The sequence below is a fragment of the Canis lupus genome, chromosome 16, assembly GCF_003254725.2.
Source record: "Canis lupus dingo isolate Sandy chromosome 16, ASM325472v2, whole genome shotgun sequence".
Classification (NCBI taxonomy): domain Eukaryota; kingdom Metazoa; phylum Chordata; class Mammalia; order Carnivora; family Canidae; genus Canis; species Canis lupus.
Window position 1 is genome coordinate 35,181,449 of NC_064258.1, and position 23,761 is coordinate 35,205,209.

General features: G+C 38.7%; 1 protein-coding gene across 4 annotated transcripts; it reads left to right on the forward strand.

The window, feature by feature from the left end:
- The first annotated feature begins 4,283 nt into the window (after positions 1 to 4,283).
- SARAF (store-operated calcium entry associated regulatory factor) lies at positions 4,284 to 22,792 on the forward strand. 4 transcript variants are annotated; one of them, XM_035699775.2, is made up of 7 exons: positions 5,169 to 5,261; positions 9,827 to 9,906; positions 11,523 to 11,701; positions 14,022 to 14,439; positions 16,651 to 16,780; positions 17,867 to 18,021; positions 19,842 to 22,792. In XM_035699775.2, the coding sequence occupies exons 2-7, from the start codon at positions 9,897 to 9,899 to the stop codon at positions 19,865 to 19,867; spliced, it is 918 nt and encodes a 305-aa protein (XP_035555668.1). In that variant the 5' UTR covers positions 5,169 to 5,261; positions 9,827 to 9,896; the 3' UTR covers positions 19,868 to 22,792. The 4 variants fall into 4 exon arrangements, with proteins under 4 accessions (XP_025273330.1, XP_025273386.1, XP_035555668.1 ...); XM_049094690.1 differs by lacking the exon at positions 5,169 to 5,261 and adding an exon at positions 6,293 to 6,377; XM_025417545.3 differs by lacking the exons at positions 5,169 to 5,261; positions 9,827 to 9,906 and adding an exon at positions 4,284 to 4,624.
- The last annotated feature ends 969 nt before the right edge of the window (positions 22,793 to 23,761 follow it).

The following is a 23,761-nucleotide window of genomic DNA, read 5'->3' on the forward strand; positions in this document are numbered from 1 at the left end:
GGCTTAATGCCCCCAATAAATCTATCGATATTTTGTGGAGGAGTAGAATTTTTTTTTCCTTTTCAAGTTAGTGCAAAAAATTCTGGAGCCTTCTGAATCATGAAGAGTTTCCATTTAAGGATTGTAGTAGCAAAAACACAAGGCACACTTGAACATATGCTGTAGAAATGTTGCCGCTTGAGACAGTCTGTGAACCACCAGCTCTTCTCCAAACTGAAGCAGGTATATGCATCCTTCTTCCCAACCATCTTGAAAGGAGGTGAAATTCTTGGAGAAGTAAATGCTTTCATCCCAAATAGCATTAGCATCTTTCTCATTTTGTTCCACAGTATTCATCCTTGAAAGCAGGATGATTGAGGGAACATAACAGAGATACCTCATCAGCAGTGATGGTATTGGTGGTGGTGAGAGTGATCGGTTCTTATCTCACAGACTTATAGCTTGGCTCATAGGGAGAAAGATCACATTTGAGGAAGCCTTTTGGGGCTTCCACAAGTCCCAGTAGCTGAGTTAAGTGCTAGTTTCCTCTTGTGACAGTTGGGTTGGGTATTGCAGATACTCATCCTAGATGATAGTAACAGGCAACTGGGATTGTTCTTCCGGTTAGAAGGGTCTATGTTCTTTTGCTTCCATGTTCATGGAATCTTATGAGATTATGTTCCTTTGACTTTTCTATGAGAACCACAGTGTTACTAGCAAGAAAACCCTCACTACCCTAAGGACTAATTTTGGTCTACAGATAATGTCTAGAGGCACTTGAGACTTGAAAAACAGTTTCCAAATGTATCTCAAAAGCTACCTACGACAGAATTCTTTGGAATGTTTCCTAAAAATGCAAATTCCTGAGACCCACTCCAGACCCAGAAGTTCTGAATCAGAACTTTTGTGGGCAGAGCCCAGGAATCTAAAATTTTATCAAGCACCCTGCATGGAGCTTGCTTCTCCCTCTGCCTGTGTCTCTGCCTCTCTCTCTCTCTCTCTGTCTCATAAATAAGTAAATAAAATCTTTAAAAAATAAATAAGTAAATTCAATTTGCCAACTACAGGATGATACCCAGTTACTCATCCCATCAATGTTAAGGCGAATCCTTAACGTTAGTTGATGTTATATCCTTTAAAGGTTCCCTAAGTATTCTAACAAAATAGTTAATCAGTGTTACCTTACATAGTTTCAAAAGTTACTCAGAATAGCTTCTTATCCTCCAAAGTTAACTCACAAGATGGGGATGGGGGTGAGAGGAACAGAACTGTTGTTTGTTGTGAAACTGGTATGTGCCTGTGCTTTAAACATCCGATTTCATCCTTTCCACAACTTTGTGTACTGGGAATTACTAATTCTTACAGATCAAGTCAGAGAAACTTCAGGGAAGCTTTTAGTTTTAGTTTTGAAAAGTTCTGGAAAAATTAAATATATAAAAAGGAGTCAGAATGGTATAATTAATTCCCAGGTACCATCAACTACCTTCAAAGCTTAACACATGTTCAATGTTATATTGTCTATACTTCCCATCCTCTTCCCCGACCTCCCATATTATTTTCCTCAAAATTATTTTGAAGGAAATTCCAGAAATAATTTCATCTCTAATATTTTAGTATGTTTCTAAAAGAACCATTGAATAACATAACCATAGTACATTTATGAAACCTAAAAAACAGTTCTTTAAAATCATATACCTAGTCAGTGTTAGAATTTCCAATTGTCTCATAAATGTGATTTATTTTCTAGTTTCTTTGAATCAGGACCCAAATCAGGTTCACATATTCCTATTGATGTGTCACAGAGATGATTTAAGAAGCTGACTCTTATTATGTAGGTCTCAGGTCAAATGGTAGTTTCTTAGTACCCTTTCTGGACATCCTATTTATTATAGCACTTCATTTTATGATGTTTTCTTCTTCTTTAAAAATTGAAGTATGGGGCATCTGGGTAGCTCAGTCAGTTAAGTGACTGACTCTTGGTTTCAGCTCAGGTCATGATCTCAGGTTAGTGGGGTAGAGCCCTGCCTGGGGCTCCAAGCTCAGCATGGAGTCTTCTTGTCCCTCTGTTTCTGCTTTTCCCCCTGTCCCTCACACACTCTTTCATAAATAAATCAATAACATCTTTAAAAATCAAAGTATAATTAACATACTAGTTTCAGACATACAACATATTGATTCAACAATTCTACACGTAAGTCAGTGCTCACATTGATAAGTGTAGTGACTATTTGCCACCAAACAACATTATTACAATATTACTGACTAATAATCCCTATGCTGTACTTTCATCTCTGTGACTTATTTATTTTATAACCGGAAACCTCTTAATCCCCTTTATTTCACCCATCCTCCCAGTCACCTCCCCTCTGGTAAGCACCAGTTTGTTTTCTGCATTTAAGAGTGTGTGTGTGTGTGTGTGTGTGTGTGTGTGTGTGTGTGTTACTCTGGTTTGTTCTTCAATGTGCTTATTATTTAACTGAACTATATTATCTGTTGACTCTCTTTCCTACCAGAATGTAAGTTGGTTGACTTTAATGTTTTGTTCATCACTGTCTATAACTATACTTGGCAAATCATGTGATTTCAAATAACAGCAATTCTCTTAAGGTAATTAATGACCTTTACATTGCAAAATCCAAAGGTGACTTTTTTGATTCAACCTTTCAACAACAGTGGACACTGTTGACCATCCTCTTTCTCCCGGCAACTATACAGCTAGTCTCCTGGCTTTTCTCATGCCTTGCCAGAGGTTACTTTTCAGACTCTTCCTAGGATGGTCTTCTGCCCAGTGTTCAAATAATAGTGTTCTCTTAGTTTAGTTCTGGGCCTCCTTCTTTGCCTATCTAAATTCTCTTCCCATGCATTCCTATGTACTTTTTCCTGAGCATTAAATACCATCTTCATTTTGATAACATGACTACCAAGCTCACTTTAGCTTCGAAATGCAGACTTGTATATTCAAGTGTCTGTTTGACGTGGCCTTCTGGATGCTTAATAGTCGCTGCCAACTTAACATGTTGAGAATAGAATTTTCTATGATCTTTCTTCCAGTCTCCCTTGGTCCCACTCCAAGCCCCCACTGTTCCCCCAGCCTCCTCTTGTTCTGCTCTTCCCTTAATTTACTTTGCTTCAGTCATAATTGGGCTCGTTTGCCTCTCCCACCTCCTGAATTTTGTATTTTCACTACTGTATCCCCAGTGCCTACAACAATGCCTGGCAGGTACTTGTAGGTATTGGTGGATGCTCCCTATATAAAGTTACTGGCTGACTTAAAAGAATGACTGTTCCTCAAAACACATGGTTAGGCTTGTGCACCCACGGTTCTCCAAGCCGTGAAGGATCTTCCCCTGACCTTTATATGACTGGTTCTTTCTCATTCAGGTCTCAAACTTCAAAATCACTTCCTCAGGAAGGAGATGCCTCCCTGAAGTTGCCTCTCCGTCTCTAATGTAACACCGTTTGATTTTCATCACTGCATTTATCGCTGCCTATTACCTTTGCCTACTGATTATTTAATGTTGTTTTTCTATCCCACTTCAGTGTAAGGTCCACAAGTACTGGGACATTGTATCCTCCATGCCCTAAGACAGTGCCTGGCGCTGTTAGACATTCAACCTTCATTTGTTGAATGAATGAGGGAAACCCAGGGCCGTCAGACCTCAAACATAAGATAACACTCTTAGAACTGTTTTCTCTGGCTCTTTAGCTGGTAGTTTCTCCTCCTGGTATTTTGTAAGTTCTTACTGCCTCCACGTACCAGGAGATAGGTAAAAGTTCTGGGCTTCTGAAACTAGACAGCCTATCTCCTTGCTACCTTTCACCCAAATCTTAGCAAACAGTAGCGGGAGACGAGTCATGTGCCAGGCCCTATGTTGGGTCCTGAAGACAAAGTTTTATGATGCAGAGGAACTTCTCTCAGGAAGGTTATGGAGGTTTCAGCACGTTGGTTTCTTTTTTTTTTTTTTTACGATTTTATTATGAGAGACACACACACAGAGAGAGAGAGAGAGAGAGAGAGGCAGAGACACAGGCAGAGGGAGAAGCAGGCTCCGTGCAGGGAGCCCGACGTGGGACTCGATCCCGGGTCTCTAGGGTCAGGCCCTGGGCCGAAGGCGGCGCGAAACCGCTGAGCCACCGAGGTTCCCCCGCACGCAGGTTTCACTCTCAACAACCGCGGCACCTTCCCTCGGAACCTTTCGGAGCCGCAGACCAGACGCAACACGGTCGCGTCCCTCGTTCCCACCCCAGCGCCCAGCGTCCCGCTTCTGCATCCGCCCCCGGCGGGAGCGTCCTGCCCTTGGCCCCGCCCCTGGGCCTAGGCCGGCTGGGGGCGGGGCCTGCAGCGTCCCCTCGCGTTCTCCCGCGCGACGCAGTGGCAGTGACGTGACTCTTGCGCACGGACTTTCGCTGCGGCTGTGCGGGGAGACTTCCCCCCGCGGCGGCCCGAGCTCCGGGCGTCGCGGTGCGGTTGCGCGCGGACTTCCGCCGCAGGCTTCCGGCCCTGGAGCGCCTGGCAGCCGCCCTCTACCTTCCCCTGGAGCCATGGCCGCAGGCGGTGGGCCGGAAGCTGCAGGACGCCGCGCTCTTGTCCTCCTCCTCTGGCTTCTGCCGCTCGCGGGCCCTGCCCTCGGCTGGAATGACCCTGGTGAGTGCTGTCCTCACCCGGCCCTCTCTGTCGCCCGCGGCTAGCGCCCCGAGGCCCGGCGGCCGATCCTTGCCGTTCGCCCCTAACTGCTCCCTTCCGTCGTCCTCTCTGTTCACCTGCGCCTCTAACGCTCACTTCCATCTTCATCTCTGTTCATCTGCGCCCTGCCTGGCCCTTGTGCTTTCCCTAGACGTCCTCCGGGACAAGCGGGGACTGTTAGGGAGTCGGCGGGGCGGACGGCTCTGTATTCTTTCGGTCCCCTTTCTCCCTCCCCTGGACTCCCAACATTTGTCTGCCGGCCCCTTTCTCGGACTGCAGTCCTCATCCCTAAGATGAACTGGAAAGTTCGACACTCACCTGCTCTTCTTGCTCTGTTGTCATGGCTGTCTGATGTCATGTTCGCTGCCTGTTGTCATGGCTGCCGGTTGCTACGGCTGACCGTTGCCACAGCACCGGCAGTCTGTGAGTCATGCTTAGTGGACAGGGATGCAAACCTTGCAGGTCGGTTAGCAGAACCGTAGACTGTACTCCTGCTGTGAGCAGAACCCAAGCTGCTTATTCTGACCACTGGAGTGAAGTTCATCTCGTTATGCGTCGGCTTTTCCATTGCTTTTCACCGCACGCTGGATTTTAAAAAGTGATACATGATGAGTGGTTTCTGGAGAAAAGTTTTTTTTACTATGTTATTAGAATTTTCTTTTTTTTTTTTAAAGGATTTTATTTATTTATTTATTCATGAGAGACAGAGAGAGAGAGAGAGGCAGAGACACGGGCAGAGGGAGAAGCAGGCTCCATGCAGGGAGCCCGATGCGGGATTTGATCCCGGGTCTCCAGGATCACACCCTGAGCTGCAGGCGGCACTAAACCGCTGCGCCACCCGGGCTGCCCTGTTATTAGAATTTTCTTAAGAATTTTTACAGGATAAATAATATTCCGTGTAATTTTATTTCTTAAAGATTTTATTTATTTATTCATGAGAGACACGGAGAGGGGGAGGGGGCAGAGACACAGGCAGAGGGAGGAGCAGGCTCCAAGCAGGGAGCCGAATGTGGGACCTGATCCTAGGTGTCCAGGATCAGGCCCTGGGCTGAAGGTGGCGCTAAACCGCTGAGCCACCGGGGCTGCCCTAAATTATGTATGTATATGTACACAAACATACAGATTTCCATTTAATGATGTATGTTGTCAAATTGGAATTACATAAAAATGACTCTTGAATAGTTAAAACATTTTTTTGTTGTTTGGAGAATGAAAATGTAAAAGCATGAGAAGTATCAATATTGTATTTGTGACTTGGGTGATAGGAAATGACCATGTTTCTTAAGCAACAGATTTACTTCTGTAATATCCTATTTTATTTCTGAATGCTGAAATGGAAGAGAAGCTGCTGTTTGCAAATACTTGACTTTGAGTAACTCATTTTATGTGGATGTTTTATTAGTAATAAAAGCCAAATTGGATTTAAATGTCCATGTATTTATGTATTCCTAGAAAGTTGTACCTAAAGAGGACACTGTGATCAGAATTATAGTTTGAAAACTGGATTGAAACATTAGTTGAACCCTCAATTCTTTTTAAAATTTTTTGTAGGTTTATTTATTTGAGAGTGTGTGTTCTCCTGTAAGCACAAGTGCAGGGGGAGGAGATGAAGGAGAGAGAGGGAGAGAATCTCAAGCAGGAACCTGAGCAGGGAGCCCAGCCCTGAGGCTCTGTCCCCACCACAAGATCATGACCTGAGCCAAGATCAAGAGTGGTAGGCTTAACCAACTGAGCGACCCAGGCACCTCAAACCCTCAATTCTTAAGTAAAGAAAAGGATGTTTACAGATGAAGAGTCGTGGGGGGGGGGGGGATTTTAAAAGAGGAACCAAATTTAAATTAATGCTGAACCACTTCTTGGTAGCCCTTAGTCTATCTACTCTATAAGCTATTGTTCTGGAACAAAAAGCACCAAAATATTTTGCGGAGTAAATTCTGCTTTACCTTAATTTACTTTGAGGAACTTTTCTGTGAAAGTATTTTATTAGGTTAAGTTTTATCAAGCCTTATAGTAAAAAAATAATCGTTCCCTAATTTGTATTTTTTTTCCTTTTTTTTTTTTTTTTTTTTTTTGACTTTGGATGCACTTACTTTGCTTTTAGCTAACATAGAGGAATAGTTTGCCTGGAAAAAAAAAAGTGTATCAGTTCTAAAGCGATTACCTGGCTTTTCAGAATTCTTTATGGAATTCTTTTATATTTAAGTCACTTTTCTGGGTGTTGGGAATATAGCAGTGAACAAAACTGAGCATCTTAGTTTACATTTATTGAGGAGAAATAGATAATACACAAATTGGTAGGTACCATGTCATATCTTGAAAAGCAGTATGGGCAATGATAACACAGGAAGGAAGACAGGGTGTACAGGCAGAAGTGGGACTTTCAAATTATACATTGGTCAGGGAAAAGGTGACCTTTGAGGTGACATTTGATCAGAAACTTGAAGGGAGAGGAAGTGTAAATGACCTGCTGTGACATTTTATTTTATTTTATTTTATTTTATTTTATTTATTTTATATCTTATTTATTTACTTAAAATTCTTTTATTTTTATTTTTATTTATTTTTTTTTAATTCATGAGAGACAGAGAGAGGCAGAGACACAGGCAGAGGGAAAAGCAGGCTCAGTGCAGGGAGCCTGACGTGGGACTCGATCCCGAATCTCCAGGATCACGCCCTGGGCTGAAGGCCGCGCAGAGCCACCTGGGCTGCCCGACTTTTATTTTATTTTATTATTTTTTTAAATTTTTATTTACTTATAATAGTCACACACAGAGAGAGAGAGAGAGGCAGAGACACAGGCAGAGGGAGAAGCAGGCTCCATGCACCGGGAGCCCGACGTGGGATTCGATCCCGGGTCTTCAGGATCACGCCCTGGGCCAAAGGCAGGCGCCAAACCGCTGCGCCACCCAGGGATCCCTAAAGATTTTTTTTACTTATTTGAGAGACAGGGAACACACACCCACATGAGCAGGGGGAGGGCTGAGGGAGAGGGAGAGAGAGAATCTCAATCTGTCTCCAGCTGAGCTTGGAGCCCCATACAGAGCCCTGTGCAGAGCCCCGTGGGGGGCTTGATCCTACCACCTAGAGATCATGACCTGAAGTGAAATCAAGAGTTGGATGCTTACTTACTGAACCACCCATGTACTCCAAAAAAGTTCATTTATCTCCTATTGAATTCCCACATGTATCTGGATTTATTTCTGGGCTTTCTTTTGTTTTATAGTTCCCTTGTCTATTTCTTTTTATTATTATTATTATTATTTAAAAAAATTTAAATTCAAGTTAGTTAACATACAGTGTATTATTAGTTTCAGGGGTAGAATTTGGTGATTCATCAGTTGCATTTAACACCCAGTGCTCATTACATCAATTACCCTCCTTAATGCCCATCACCCAATTACTCCATCCCCTCCTCCTTTGCCTATTTCTGTTCTAATTCCATATTATCTTGATTATAGTAATTTTATGGTAAGTTTTATTGTCTGGTAAAGCAGTTTTGTTTTTTTTTTTTTTCAAAAAATTTTTGGTTATTTATAGACATCTGTTTTTCCACAGGACCTTTAACATAATTTCTTCCTGGTTCCAAAAATCCCAGTTTGGTTCCTGGTGGGAAGTGTATTGTATTTATTTAGATCTTATTACATATGTATTTTTAATATAGATCACATATTGATCCTAAGTTTATTTCCAGATATTTTATGTATGTATGTAGTTTGACACTAATTTGAGATAGGTTTCCTATTTTCATTTTTAATTGGATATTACAGGTTTAGAAAAAACTTTAAAAGAAAAGAAAAGAAAAAACTTTTGACTTTTGGTAATTGATAAAATATCTAGCTGTTTTATCACATTCTCTTATTATACCATGATTGTATTTTGGGAATTTCTCTGGATTTTGTAGGCCCAGAAACTCTAAATAAAATTCTTCTGTTTGCACTAAGTGTGATAGATACTATTGGAAGATCACTTAGAAGTCATGGTCTACCTTCTCCTTGTCTACCTCCTTGTAAATACTGGGAAAGCCAAATACTCATTTTGCTAGAATTACTGGGTGCTAAGTCATTCTAGTCAGTCTACTGAAGGAATTATGGGAAAGATATTTTAAATTTTGGTGGAAAGTTGTCTTCTTTACATATTCCTGTTTTCTTTCAACTCTGTATTTAAGGTTCAGGTATGTCAGTGCAGTTTTAGGCATCATGAGAGGCCATCACTAAATCCTTCAATATAACCTATCCCCGCCCTTTATTAAAAAGGAACTTTCCCCCACAGGTAAAAGTAACATTACCCCTGACAAAATGAATCTTAATTTCTTAATATCAACTAATTATCCATTCCATATTCAGATGTCACAATTGTGCCTGAAATGTCTAAACTGTCTTAAAACAAGATCCAGTCCTGGCCTGTGCATCCCATCTGATTGTATTCTCCCTTAAGTTTTCTTAAATGTAGAACAGTCTTTTTTTTTTAAGATACTGCTTTGCTGAGGGGGTGGACCCAGTTGTTCTTTAGAATATCCTACCTTCTGGATTCTGTTTTCTCGTGGTGTTTTATCTTGTTTTTTTCTTTTCTGTTTTTCTTGTAGACAGGATGTTAAGTTTAAAGGATTGATAAAATTCACGTTAAACACTTTTGGGGATTACATCATAGTAGATGGTGTAATATCAATTTGTTCTACCATTATTGATGCTAAGATTAAGTAGTAGATTAAAAATGGCTTTATAACCCTTATGAAATTACATTTTTACAGAAAGCACTCTTGTAATGTTACTTGGCACCATACCAATATCCAGTCTCTTAATGATTTTAAAACTAATAAATCCTTGTCTGAATCAGTTTCTTTGGGCATTACAAAATGATGACTTTTTCTAGTTCTGTCATTTCTTCTGCATTTATTAGGTGTCATTCTTCAGTGAAGTTGAAATTTCCGTTTTCCCTGAGGCTATTTAAGATTACAGTTCCTAGGGGAAAGAATAAAAATTTAATTTTTAATCTTTAATTACTGATTTTCAGAGTAAGGGCTTAGGTAGTAACTTTTAGTGACAAATGAGGTTTTGGCATTCTCTTTGAGTATCGTTATGGATTCTGGATTTTCATACATTGAACATAATTTGATCAATTATAGTCTTTATCTTGCTGGTGAATCTTTTATTTTTGGTCTCTTAGGAAGAATTCTCCGTACCGGGATCATAAACATATTCTATTGTGCTTTCTTCCAGTACTTTTTATTTGTAGTATGTTTTATGGTAAGTTTTTAGCCATCATGGATTAATTTTTATACATTGTGTATGATGATCAATTTTTCTAATCCTCTGCCAATACTATATTGTTTAGACTACTATAGGTTTAATAGTATATTTTGGTATATGTAGTCGAAATTTACTTTCTTTGTTGCTACTGATATTCAACTGTTTTTTCATTATTGGTTATATATGTTATTATATGTTCTATGTCATATTTCTAGTTTTATTACATTTTGGTGAGAATGCGGCTGATAATCTCAGCTTAGTTGCATCTATTAAGTCCTTTTTTGGTAAATAAGTATAAATACTATCTATATCTGCTGATAGGAGGGAATGTCCACAATGTATGATTAAGTGGAAAAACCATGCGAAGAATGATGTGGACTGTATGTTTCAGTTTTTATAAAAATAAACTAATAAACAAAACAACTCCTGTATATGTGTCTGGGTAAGCAAGAAAAAAGTATTTATTAGGTTGTTAATTTGGGTTATCACAGAAATGTGAAATTGGAGGAAGAGTGGGTTTCACTATTAAAAGAAAATCTTGAAATATATCATATATAAAAATGAATAAATTAAAAATACGTGAATAGTTTAAAGAAGAATAAAACAAACATCAATGTAGTCCCATTCAGTTAAGAGAAAGAACGTTAGAAGAATTCTGCATGTTCCTTCCTAAGTACATTTCCTTTCCTGGAGGTAGCTACTTAACTGATTTTTGAATGAATAATTTTTTTATTCTGATTTTTTGACCCACGTTTGTGGTAAAACCCTAAAAGTTTTTGAGAAACTGACAACTGTTTTCTTAGCAGTGTGAAAAAAGTTTCTGGCTTCAGGTTTCCTGAGATTTTAAGTGCTGCTTTTGGGGAAATCACTGCGGAAAGATATGGGAAACACAGGACTCCCCATAATTAGGGCATCTTTTGAAAGCTCTAGTAGTCCAATATTGTACATCTGGCAGAAGTATGGTCAGAAGGAGTAGGATGCTCTTTATCTTTTGCTTCTCAGGTTACCGTGGTTTATCTGTGGCAGTCAGGAATAGGTTAAAGCCAGAATGCTTCTATGGAGTGATACGAGTGTCCTTCATCTGATCCCAGGTAGTAGGACACGGGGTGGGGGGGGGGAAGAGGAGGAACTTCCATCAACTCAAAGTCAAGACAAACCAAATACAGATAAAAACCAAAGCTGGGTTCACCTGGACATTCTTTCCGTAGGTTTTAAAAAAGATGGTATGGTAGCAACAGGGAATTTTGTTGGTAGCCTTTTTGAGCAGTACTCTTACTCTCTGCCTGGCCTATGGTTGTCATCCTGCTGTCTTTGTTTATCATTCTCCTTGGGGTTTCCTTGTCCCTCAGTATGCCATTATTCTTTCTTTAGTCCTCTGGTGTTTATGTCTTTCTCTGTTTTATTTTCTCTTGGTGGTGAATATCTTTCATTATCTTACTGAGAATTGATACCTGGGAGGTAAATATTTTGAAATCAAGACATCCCTCTTGCTTGAGTAACAATATAGAATTGTACACCCACTTATTTTTGAAAGTTTTCCTATGACGGGTTTTATTAGGATGACTTTCTATGACAGTATGCTTACTACCTGTTTATCTATGTTCTTGTTTTAGACAGAATATTGTTGCGGGACATAAAAGCTCTTACCCTCCATCATGACCGCTATACCACCTCTCGTAGGCTGGATCCAATCCCACAGTTGAAATGTGTTGGAGGCACAGCTGGATGTGATTCTTACACCCCAAAAGTCATACAATGTCAGAACAAAGGTTGGGATGGTTATGATGTACAGGTAATGTTCATTATGTTGATTAAGTCTAACTCGAATTTTTATTCAATAAAGTGTTTATTGGGATATTACTTGTATATTTTGGAAAGACATGTAGAAAAATCTCAAGTTAAATATATAAATATAAATCAGTTATTCATTTTCTGGAAGAACATACTCCAAAAGAAATGAATTGATATTAAAGCCTGGAAATATTCACTGGAATTTTCTTCTTAGATAGTAAATTTTTAAAACTATACATACTTGGGAGTAGGGGTCAGCGATCTCTGCTAGTTGTCATTTTACTGTCATTCCTCAAAGAATACCAACCTACTTTTGAGAAATAATGTTAACATGATTGGGAATTGTGGACTCTTAGGAATATAAGATGGTACAGCTACTTTGGACTGGCAGTTCCTCAAAAGGTTAAGCATAGAATTACTATATGCTCTAGTCATTCCACTATGAGGTATAAAACCAAAAGAATTAAAAACATGTCCACACAAAAATTTGTACATAAATGTTTCTAGCAGCATTATTCATAATAGCCAAAAAACAGAAACATCCTAAATGTCCATTATTGATGAATGAATAAACAAAATGTGGTATATCCATACAATGGAATATTATTCTGCCATAAAAAGAGTGAAGGGCAGATACATGCTATACATGTGTGAAAACATTGTGCTAAGTCAAAGAAGCGCAGTCAAATATTATATGATTGCATTTGTATGAAATGTCCAGGATAGGGAAATCCATAGAAACAGATTTGTAGGACAGCCCGGATGGCGCAGCAGTTTAGCGCCACCTTCAGCTTAGGGCCTGATCCTGGAGACCTGGGATAGAGTCCAGAGGCATAGGCAGAGGGAGAAGCAGGCTCCTGCTTCTCCCTCTGCCTCTGCCTCTGCCTCTCTCTCTCTCTCTCTGTCTCTCTCATGAAAAAATAAATAAAATCTTAAAAACAAAAACAAAATATTAAAAAAAAAGATTTGTAGTTGCCTAGGGCTGGGAGGTTTGGGAGGAAAGGAGTGACTGCTAATGGATAAGAGATTTCTTTTTGCGGTGATGAAAATATCCTAAAGTTGGTTGGGCTTATGGTTGCACAACTGTGGATATACTAAAAACCATCAAAATGGGTGAATGTATGATAGGTGAATAATATTTCAATAAAGCTGTTATAAAAAAATACAATAGCATATCTGAAATTTGGGAGAGGAAGATAATTTGGCCAAAAAGTTAAAGAAATGCAGAAGATCTATTTTAGCTTGTGTCTCTTTAAATGCTATTAAAGAAATATATTACTTATTTAGCTCAAAATAAACTCAGACTTTTTTTTTTTAAAGATTTTTATCTATTTAAGAGAGAGCAAGAGAGGGAGTAAACAGGTAAGGGTAGTGGACTTTAAGGTAGAAATTTTTGAGGATAGCATGAATTCTTTTTGCATTTTTCTAAATATCGTAAATATTTTTTTTTTTTTTTTTTTTTTTTAAGAAATGGGGCACCTCGCTGGCTCAGTTGGTAGAACATGTGGTTCTTGATTTTGGGATTGTGAGGTTCAGGCCCCATGCTGGGAGTAGAGATTACTTAAAAAAATTTTTTTAAGAGAATTGACTTACAGGATTGGACCATGGAAAGTTAGTTGATAGTATTATAAAATTTGTGCAGAAAGTTTTTTTCAGAAGGTTATATAATCTCTCGGATACTATATGTAGTTACCAGATACTCATATATGATGCTGAGTTTTGAGTCTTAACTTAAAAAAAAAGTCTATTTTTACTTTTATTTATTTATTTTTTAAAGATTTATTTCAGAGAGAGAAAGAAAGCACTCATGGGGTGCTGGTAGGGCAGAGACAGAGGGAGAGAGAGTCTTAAGCGGAGTGTGTTCAGTGCAGAGTGCAGAGCCTACTATGGCGGGGTTCAATTAATGACCCTGAGATCATGACTTGAGTGGAAACCAGGAGTTGGTTGGTTGCTTAATTGACTGTGCCACCCAGGTGCCCCCCAAACCTTTATTTTTAAAGAAAACATCTTGAAAAACAGTGCAAAAAGTTGACATTTAAAAATTTTGCTTAACATTTAAAATTGTGAAGTGTTTAATATGTACAAAAGAATTGCTTACATATATATGTAAAGATTAAGGAATAGTAATAAACACTCAGGTACTTAGTATCTAGCTTTGAAATCCCGAGGTTACTTTTCCCTGACACAGGACTCACTGTTTTAAATTTTGTCATTCCCTGACTTTGTTTTGCAGTTTTATGACAGCTATATAGCCCAAGTAGTACATATTAAATGAAAAAAAATTTTTGATTCTAATAACCTATTTCTGTTTTTCTTCACAGTGGGAATGTAAGACCGATTTAGATATTGCGTATAAATTTGGAAAAACTATGGTGAGCTGTGAAGGCTATGAATTCTCTGAAGACCAGTATGTACTAAGAGGTTCCTGTGGCTTGGAGTATAACTTAGATTACACAGAACTTGGCCTGAAGAAATTGAGAGAGTCTGGGAAAAACCATGGCTTTAACTCTTTCTCTAATTATTATGACAAGCTGTACTCCCCAGATTCTAGTGGCATCCGTGGATTGATTACCATTCTGGTACTACTTGCTATTGCTTATGGAGTTTATAAATTGTTCCTTAGTGATGGTCAAGATTCTCCTCCACCTTATTCTGAGTATCCTCCAAATTCCTATCATTATCAGAGATTCACCAACTCAGCAGGACCCCCTCCCTCGGGCTTTAAGTCTGAATACACAGGTATGTTTCTCTAATGGCATTAAATAGGGTAGATGGGAGATAGTGAATCTTGTGCTGGTTTCTGAAATACAAAGTAGTTGGATTGGGAAACCAAAGCAGATATGTCGTCTTCTTCTTTTTTTTTTTTAATTTTTTTAAAGATTTTATTTATTCATGAGAGACACAGAGAGAGGGAGAGAGGCAGAGACACAGGCAGAGGGAGAAGTAGAAGTAGTAGATCCTGAGACTCCAGGATCACGCCCTGGGCTGAAGGCAGGCGCTAAACCGCTGCGCCACCCAGGGATCCCCCATTCTTAATGTTTATGGACATTCTACTTCCAGTTTTTGACTGTTATGAATAAAACTGTTGTAAGTATTCCGTATATGTCTTTCTGTATACAAATGCATACATTTCTCTTAGGTATATATTGAGGAATGGAACTGCTGGGTCATAGGGGAGGAGGAGGTTTAATTTTAGTAGGCAGTGATAGTTTTCCAAAGTATTTTCTATTTTAACTCCTACCATCAAGTACCATTCAACTCCTACATCCTTGCCATTACTTGCTACTCTGTCTTTTTAAAGTTAGCTGATATGGTGGTTATATGGTGGTTAATAATGAACTAACTCAGTGTGGTTTAATTTGCATTTTCCTGAAGACTAATGATACCAGGCACCTTTTCATATTGTTACTGGACATCTGGATATCTTCTATAATAAAATGGCTGTTCAAGTCTCTGTCCATTTTAAAAATTGGGTTGTGTGTCTTTCCTCAGATTTGTAGGAGAGTTCTTTACATATTCTAGTGCTTATTTGGGCAGCACATATTGTAGATAAATACCTGGTGTTGGAAATAACATTTTACAAATACTGTCTCCCAGTCTGTGGCTTGCCTTCCCACTCTGCTAATGTTGTCTTTTGATGTCTCTCTCTCTCTGTGTGTGTGTGTGTGTGTTTCTCATGAATAAATAAATAAAATCTTAAAAAAAAAGACAACAAAACATTAAGAATGGGACAAATTGTGATTTTTTTTACACAATGGAATACTATAGATTAATTAAAAAAAACAAAACAAAAAACTGATGTAATGCAGTAATGGGGGTTGACTCTCAAAGATATAATTTTGTGCCAGACACAGAAGAGTAGTATATGATTACATTTATATAAAGTTCAGGAATGGTTACACTAAAGTATGGTAAGAGAATTCAGGGTAATGCTTATCTCTAATGTGGGTAGGTATCGGGAATTGTAATGAAGGAGCCTTCTGGGGTCCTAGAAATGTTTTATCGATGTAGGTAGTGATTACATGCATGGGTACATATGTACAAATTTATTATGTTCATGTGAGATTAGCACACTTTCCTTTATGTATGCTATACCTCAATTAAAAAAAAAAGAAAAATTTCTTCTAAGCAGAAGATACTTTCTTGGTCTCTTTAAGTTCTGACTTCCCAAAATATCTGGCTGCTGCTTCCACTTGGATTCATCCATTAGACACTCAAGTACAGCCAACACCTGAAGCTTTTACAGATGTTCATAATGCAAATGAAGGAACTCAGGGGGGGGCGTCATCTTCAGTAGCTGATCCTGAGCAGGACAAACGTAACTTTACAGGAGGGAACTATCCCCCCCTCCTTCTAAAATATATCCCTCTTTTGCCATGTCTGTGGGAAAGGTGCTCCTTAGTTATAGATCAGTATTGTATGAATGACCTTTAAAAAAAAAGATTTATTTGGGATGCCTGGGTGGCTTGGCAGTTGAGCATCTGCCTTTGGCTCAGGGTGTGATCCCAGTTTAGGAATTGAGTCCCACATCAGGATCCCTGTGAGGAGCCTGCTTCTCCCTCTGCCTATGTCTCTGCCTCTCTCTGTGTCTCTCATGAATAAATAAATAAAATATTTTTTAAAAGAATAAAAAAGATTTGTTTCAGAGAGAGAGTATGTGGCAGGGAACAAGGGGCAGATGGAGAGAGAGAAAACCTCAAGAAGACTCCCTGCTGAGCAGGGAGCCTGATGTGGGGCTCAATCCCACAATCCTGAGATCATTACCCAAGCCGAAATCAAGAGTCACCCCCTCTTTAAAAAAATACACTTTTTGACTGTAACTTGTTTATGAGTTGAGGGCTGAGTATTAATAATAAATAGCACAAATAAGATATTTTAAATGCCATGGTTTTTTTTGGTTTTGTGGGCTGTGTTTTAAGTGAGGATATATAATCATTTTTTTATTTCTAGGACCACATGGTGCAACTTCTGGTTTTGGCAGTGCTTTCACAGGACAACAAGGATTTGACAATTCAGGACCAGGGTTCTGGACTGGCTTGGGAACTGGAGGAATATTAGGATATTTGTTTGGCAGCAATAGGTATGCTTTGCATTGATCTCACTAGCCCTTTAATTCCACTTTTCTTTAGAGGCTTCTTTGGTTTGCAGGTTGACTGGATTTGGTTTTGTTAAGGAAAATAAATTATGGTGACATTATCCTATTAAATCAGATTCTCTGCTGTACGGACTTCATCAGTACTGTTGTCTGTGTTGGGTTTTTTTTTTTTTTTTTTTTTTTTTCATTATATTTCTTCTTCCCAATGTCATCCTTAAAGATATTATGAGATAGGAAAAAGACTGTTTACTTAAACATCTGAGAAAATGAGAAGACAGGAAAGAACATAGTATTTGAGGAGCAGTTAGCAGTCTGGCTTGGTAGGAGAATGATAAGAGAAAAAAAGCTGAAACAGGGCCTGGAGCCAGATTTTGGGATGTCTTCATTTTTTTTTTTTTTTTTTTAGATTTTATTCATTTATTCATGAGAGACACAGAGAGAAAGAGAGAGGGGTGGGGTGGGGTGGGGGGTAGAGACACAGGCAGAGGGAGAAGCAGGCTTCATGTAGGGAGCCTGATGTGGGACTTGATCCCGGGTCCCCAGGATCATGTCCCGGGCCAAAGGCGGTGCTAAACTGCTGAGCCACCCAGACTGCCCGGGATGTCTTCATTATTATTGGTAGTAATTTTAGATTTTATCTGAATGAATTCTGGAAGAAAGAATCTTTTCTTCCTGTCACTTTGCCCCCCATGGCAGTGACTATACAATATCAGAAATACAAATAGTATGTATTTATTTCATATTATACCAGAACAATGAGGAAAAACACTTTTTTATTTATTTATTTATTTATTTATTTATTTATTTATTTATTATAGTCACAGAGAGAGAGAGGGAGGCAGAGACACAGGCAGAGGGAGAAGCAGGCTCCATGCACCGGGAGCCTGATGTGGGATTCGATCCTGGGTCTCCAGGATCGCACCCTGGGCCAAAGGCAGGTGCCAAACCACTGCGCCACCCAGGGATCCCCGAAAAACACTTGTTAAAGGTATTTTTTTCTGAGAATATAGGAATAGGAAGATATTTAAAAGTCACAAGAAAAATGCCTGATATGTGTCTATGTCTTAATAGAGCAGCAACACCCTTTTCAGACTCATGGTACTACCCATCTCATCCTCCTTCCTACTCCAGCACATGGAATAGCCGTGCTTACTCACCACTTCGGGGAACCTCGGGTAGCTATTCGGCATCATCAAGCTCAGAGACAAGAACCAGAACAGCGTCAGGTAAGAGTGAAAACACAGAAATTCCTATTATGTAGCAGTGAAGTACAGAGATAGTTTTGAAACTTAAGAAGATGGTTATTAACTATATATTAGCAATAATAGTTTTATTTGGCATACTCATCAGAAATATTAATAGCACAATTAACTGAGATTAAAATATAGATCAGATTCGTTCTTTCCTCTCACATCTAAACATTCTTTAAAAATCAAACAGGGATTTGGTTTAGACTTACTTTTGCTGCTAAGCGGGGTTTTACCTTAAACCTTCCTGAACGTTGGTTTCCACAGATGTTTAATTCTATGACCTCTAGGTTTCTTTTTTTTAAGCTCTAAGATGGAATTTTCTAGGTAGAAGTTTGAACTTTTAAAATTCGGTAAAATCCAGTAAATAAATAAATCCATCCTTTAATTTAAATAATTGTCAAAAATAACAGTGGTAATGTTTATTGCTATATGCTAAGAGGGAATTTTGTAAAAAGCAAAGATATAATATAAAAAATTTAAAAATAACTATTTGTTTTTAAACATCCAGCTAATTAACAGAGGATGGGAGGACATGAGTAATGAAGTAGTAATAGATTGCTGTGGATTTCGTTCGTCCTCTTCAGCAGGGGAAAGTTATAGAATAGATATTCATTCTTGATAATGACTGAAGACTTACTTAAATATGTTTTAAAGTATAAGAGTGAATTTCTCATAGTACTAGTGTGAATATAAATTGATACAATCACTTTGAAAGACTGTTTGAAAAAAAAAGAAGAATGTTTGGCATTACCTACTAAAATTGAGCATAAATATACTCAAGACTCAGCATTTTCACTCTCAGATATATGTCAACAGAAATGCATACATTTGTACACTGAAGGATAAGTACGAGAATGTTCATAGCATCTTTATTCCAAATAGCCTCCAACTAGAAAAAACCCATGTAGCCAACAGCAGCAAACTGGATGAATAAATTGAGTCATGGCCATATAGTGGAATGCAACAGGGAGAGAGAATAAATGCTGTATGAAATAATGTAGATAGATCTACCAAATATAAAAAGAAAAGAAAGAAGCCAGACACAAAGGAATATATTTGAATATGATTACAACATTCATATTTTATATACATCTTTAAAAATAAGCAAAGCTAACCTATGGTGTTAGATGTTAAGGTAGTGGTTACTTTGAAGGAGAAGAAGGGGACATAGTGATTGGGAGGATATATAAAAATACAGCTACATAGTACATAACACAACAAGAAAACTCATTCTTAGTGGGAACAAAAATTGTAAAAACAACCCCATAAATATCAACTAGAAGTCTTTGGGACTTATATGAAGAAAATCATTAAACATTACCAAATAGCCTAAAGGAAAACCTGAAAAAAATTTGACTTTCCAGATGGGAACACTTGTCATCTTGTAAACTGTTAGTGCATTTGAGTATGTGTGTGTGTGGGGGGGAGGTGGACTAAGTAACATTTACGTTTGGAAGCCTAAAATTTGCCCCCAGAGTATTTCTCTTGTCCCTGGAGTTGTGATAGGAACAGGGCATGGCTGGCTCCATTGGCCTCTCTGCTTTTTGGCTTAGACATTGAGTATTGCCCATACCATGTTGGTCCTACCATAGGATACCTGTTCTTTGGTTTCCCAAAAGCAGCATGTTGGAGTCTAGTCAACTTGATGCCTGGGTGACTGGGAGGGTCCCCACTTGCTCCCTCATTCCCTCATGTTTTTTTATTCATTTGTTAACAAATGTATTCCTATAGTAGTTTTATAAGCAATGCCAGTGCATCTTTAAAAGTGAATATAAATTTTACTCTTCTCATTTTAGGATATGGTGGTACCAGAAGACGATAAGAAAGTAAACAGTTGAAGTCAAACGCTGGAAGCAAAATTTCTGATTTTTTTCATCACTTTCTTTAAAAAACAAAAAACAAAAAACAAAAAAACCAAGTACTACCTGCTAACAACCGGGGAAGGGGAGTTTGTTTTTGGTCCTTATTGCTTTCTATGCTCTATAACTTGAGACGTAAGAGCTACTAGATGAGAAGATGCTTCTGTAGAGAATCGTATGTTAGTGTAATGTGCACTTGTGTGTATAGTTTATGAAAGCGATGACTACTTTGGAAAGCTTTCAAAAAATGTTAATTTCTAAAACCTGATATCATTAAGAATGAAGGCTTTATGACTATTACACCCTGGGTACAGAAAGTGTCAGTCTTACAGGGTTTTAATCGTTACTTTATAAAAACGATAATAATCAATTTGGTATTTGTTGTGTAGTGTTTACTGTTCTTCAGACATTTCAAACAAGCTTGGGACTACCAGTTATACTTACCTGTGTGTTCTTACCACTTTTGAGTCCAGGAGCTTTGAATCCTTCAGTGGTGGTGGGGTTCAAGTAAGTGAGAATGACACCCCTCCCCTTTTTTTTTTGGAAAAGGTAGAAAATAAGTATCTTAGAAGGTGGTTGTGAATGATTTGTGTGCTGACAAAAATGCTTGAAACCCCCATATTCATTAAGTTCAAATGTGTTAACAAAGGTGTCTTACTTGCAAAAGCATGCAGCCCTCTGTGGGACCTCCAATGTTGTTGTCGCTGACTGTTTCAATCTTACATTAAAATGACAGGAAAAATAAAAACAAATAAGGGGTTTAATTCTTATTCTTTCTACCAGCTTTGACACAAAATGGTGTAACCCTTTTGACCTTTTTTCCCAAAGGAAAAGGGGTTCACGCAGTAATGCTATCTCCCTAATTTCCCATGGTACTCTTGCCTTAGCTACCAGTCCTCAGTAAGTGTCTTCAAAAAAGTAATTCAGAAATGGTGTGGAAGGAATCCTCTGTGAAAAAATGGCTTAAAAAAAAAAGAAGAAATCTCCAAGCCTCCCAACTCACAAAGGTTGCACCATTTGTCCTAGTTGAGCTCTGCAACCTGAAAGGCTTATTTTTACCTTTTAGGAATCATTTAAAAACAAAACTTTGTTTATTCTTTAAAATATGATTTAGGGGCTAAATAAACTGCCCTTTCCTTTCATCAGGAAAACTCGGTAGAAATCTTCAATTATGTCACAGAGGAAAAAAATATTTAACTATGTTGCACTAAATCCTTACTCCATTTCTCCTTATAAAAGGAGATGGAATAAAAGAAAATCCAGTTTATTACCATTTTCCCCATTTGCTTATTAGTATTTTGGATTTTAATTTACTTTTTGCTATAGGAATCAATAATCTTGAACTGAGTATGTTTTACTTGGAGAGCAAAGTAAAAATTTGTTAATTTAAAACTGCTGTAGATTGTGCCAGTGATAGTGATCTGCACATTGAATTTGCTGTTCATTTTTTAATGAAGTGATTTTTTTAATTGGAGTATAGTTGCCAGACAATGTTACATTAGTTTCAGGTTCAATTTCTACTTTTGGACGCATTATTTGAGGTCCATTGGAATTTTAAGAAAATAATGAGTGAATAGTGGCTTTAGATTACTCTCAGGAACACTAGCGGTGTTCTTTGAGGCTCTTTCAAAGACTGGAGGGAAGGAAGGGAAAGAAACTGGGCAGTGGGGCTCAAGATCGTCCACCCCCAACCCCCACTCCTCCTTTATTATATGTTTACATTTCTTTGTTACTTGTGGAAATCTAAGACTCAGAATGAAAGACAATACAACTGGGCTTCATTAGTGGGTTGATAGTCCCCAGTAGGGATGGCACCAAGGGAAAGAAAGGTACTGAAGTTGGGAGCTTGGTGGGCCTTCCTTGGTGGGTGGGCATGAAAAAGAGAAAGAGGTGAAACTTTATAGTTTTACTCACAAGATGGTTCGGCAGGACTTCAGATATTAGGATGGGATTGCTGGCAATTTAACCAGTTAGATGTGTTTCTGTAGTTTCATGAATGCTTCTCTCTGAAGCTCCTTGATCTCTTGGATTCTGACCCCAGTCCTCCAAGACTGTCTTAAGTTTATCTATGGTTTTTCCATAACACATTGTACACACTTTCACTATTTGTACTTAGTACATTTTGCTGTAATTGTCTCTTAAGTGTAGATCTTTCTTACTACTCTAAGCTTTTTAGGGAAGAAGGCCAAATACTACTTCTTCCTGCCTTTTGCAGCTAGGGCATGGTCATGTGACTAAATTCTGTCAATATTTCTGTCAGATGCTTCCTCCAAGTCTTTGGAGACAATGGCACAAAGACCTTAGAGGAGTTCAGAGATTATTCCCAGCAGTGATAGTCAAAGATTTAGTGGAGGTATTGGTGAGTGTCTGGTGATACTTCCTTGGGAGATGTACTTTTTAAAAAGATTTTATTTGTTTGAGAGAGAGTGAGCAGGAGAGAGCACAAGCCAGGGGGCGAGGCAGAGGGAGAGGGAGAAGCAGACTCCCTGCTGAGCAGGGAGCCCAACATGGGGCTCCATGCCAGGACCCTGAGATCATGACCTGAGCTGAAGGCAGACACTTAACTGACTCAGCCACCCAGGTTCCCCTCCTAGGAAGACATATTAACTGGATAATTGCTGTGGTATGTGTTGGCTGGGTTGTGAGCTACCTAGATGCCCATGCCCGAAAACCTGCCGCTTCCTAAGCCTGGTTTTTCAGCCTTCCCGTTGGTTCTTTGAACTATTTAATACAAATGTTAATAAATTCCTTTTTTGCCCAATTCAGTAGAGTTATTTTCTGTTGTTTGCTACTAAGAACCTTTAATGTATGATGAATCTCCTAAGATTCTTTCATTGTAAGCAACATATACTGGCTAATTGTAATAAAACATTGTGGTTGACTCCCAACTGCTGTTCCTCCCTGTTGATCTGTTCTGTTGAATCAGTGGTTCTTAGACTTGAAGGAGCATCAGAATCACTAGAGGGCTTTAAATACAGATTGCTTGGCCCAACCCTGAGAGTTTCTGATTTAGCATTTAAAATGGTCAGTTTTTAATTTAACATATAGTTCAATATTGGTTTCTGGAGTAGAATTCAGTGATTCATTACTTATATATAACACCCTTTGCTCATCACAAGTGCCCTCCTTCATACCCATCACCCATCTAACCCATCCCACTGTCCACCTTCCTCCATCAACCCTCAGTTCTCTATCTTATGGTTTGTTTCCCTCTTTCCTTCTTGCTCTGCCCTTCCCATATGTTCATCTGTTTTCTTTCTTAAATTCCACATATGACTGAGATCATATGGTATTTGTCTTTCTCTGACTTATTCCACTTAGCATAATACACTTTAGCTCCATCCACGTACTTGCAAATGGCAAGATTTCATTTTTTGATGACTAATATTCCACTGTGTATATGTATGCCACATAAAAAAAGATTTTATTTATATATAGAGAAAGCATGAGCAAGAAGAAGAGCAGAGGGAGAGGGACTAGTAGCTCCCTGCTGAGCACAGAGCCTGATGTGAGGCTTGATCCCATAACCCTGAGATCATGACCTGAGCCAAGTCAAGAGTCAGATGATTGACTGAGCCACCCAGGTGCCCCCAATATACCATATCATCTTTATTCATTCATCAGTCAGTGGACGTTTGGGCTCTTTCCATAGTTTGGCTATTGTTGATAATGCTGCTATAAACATTGGGGTGCATATACCCCTTCAAATCTGACCTTAGAGCATTTTAGTCAAGCAAGGTTCGACCAAAATGGATGGGACTGGCTGGTTGCTCCCAACTGAGCTGGACAAAGAAGAAAAAGTCTGAGTTCAGTGCTTCAAATTCCCAGCTGAAGCTTCACATTAATGACCTGAAAGC

Bases quoted from the DNA above. Each gene is read 5' to 3' on its own strand.
- SARAF (XM_025417545.3), top strand. From the start codon at position 4,522: ATGGCCGCAGGCGGTGGGCCGGAAGCTGCAGGACGCCGCGCTCTTGTC. The intron at 4,625-11,522 runs GTGAGTGCTGTC...TTCTTGTTTTAG, and splicing joins CCTCGGCTGGAATGACCCTG to ACAGAATATTGTTGCGGGAC. The intron at 16,781-17,866 runs GTATGCTTTGCA...ATGTCTTAATAG, and splicing joins TATTTGTTTGGCAGCAATAG to AGCAGCAACACCCTTTTCAG.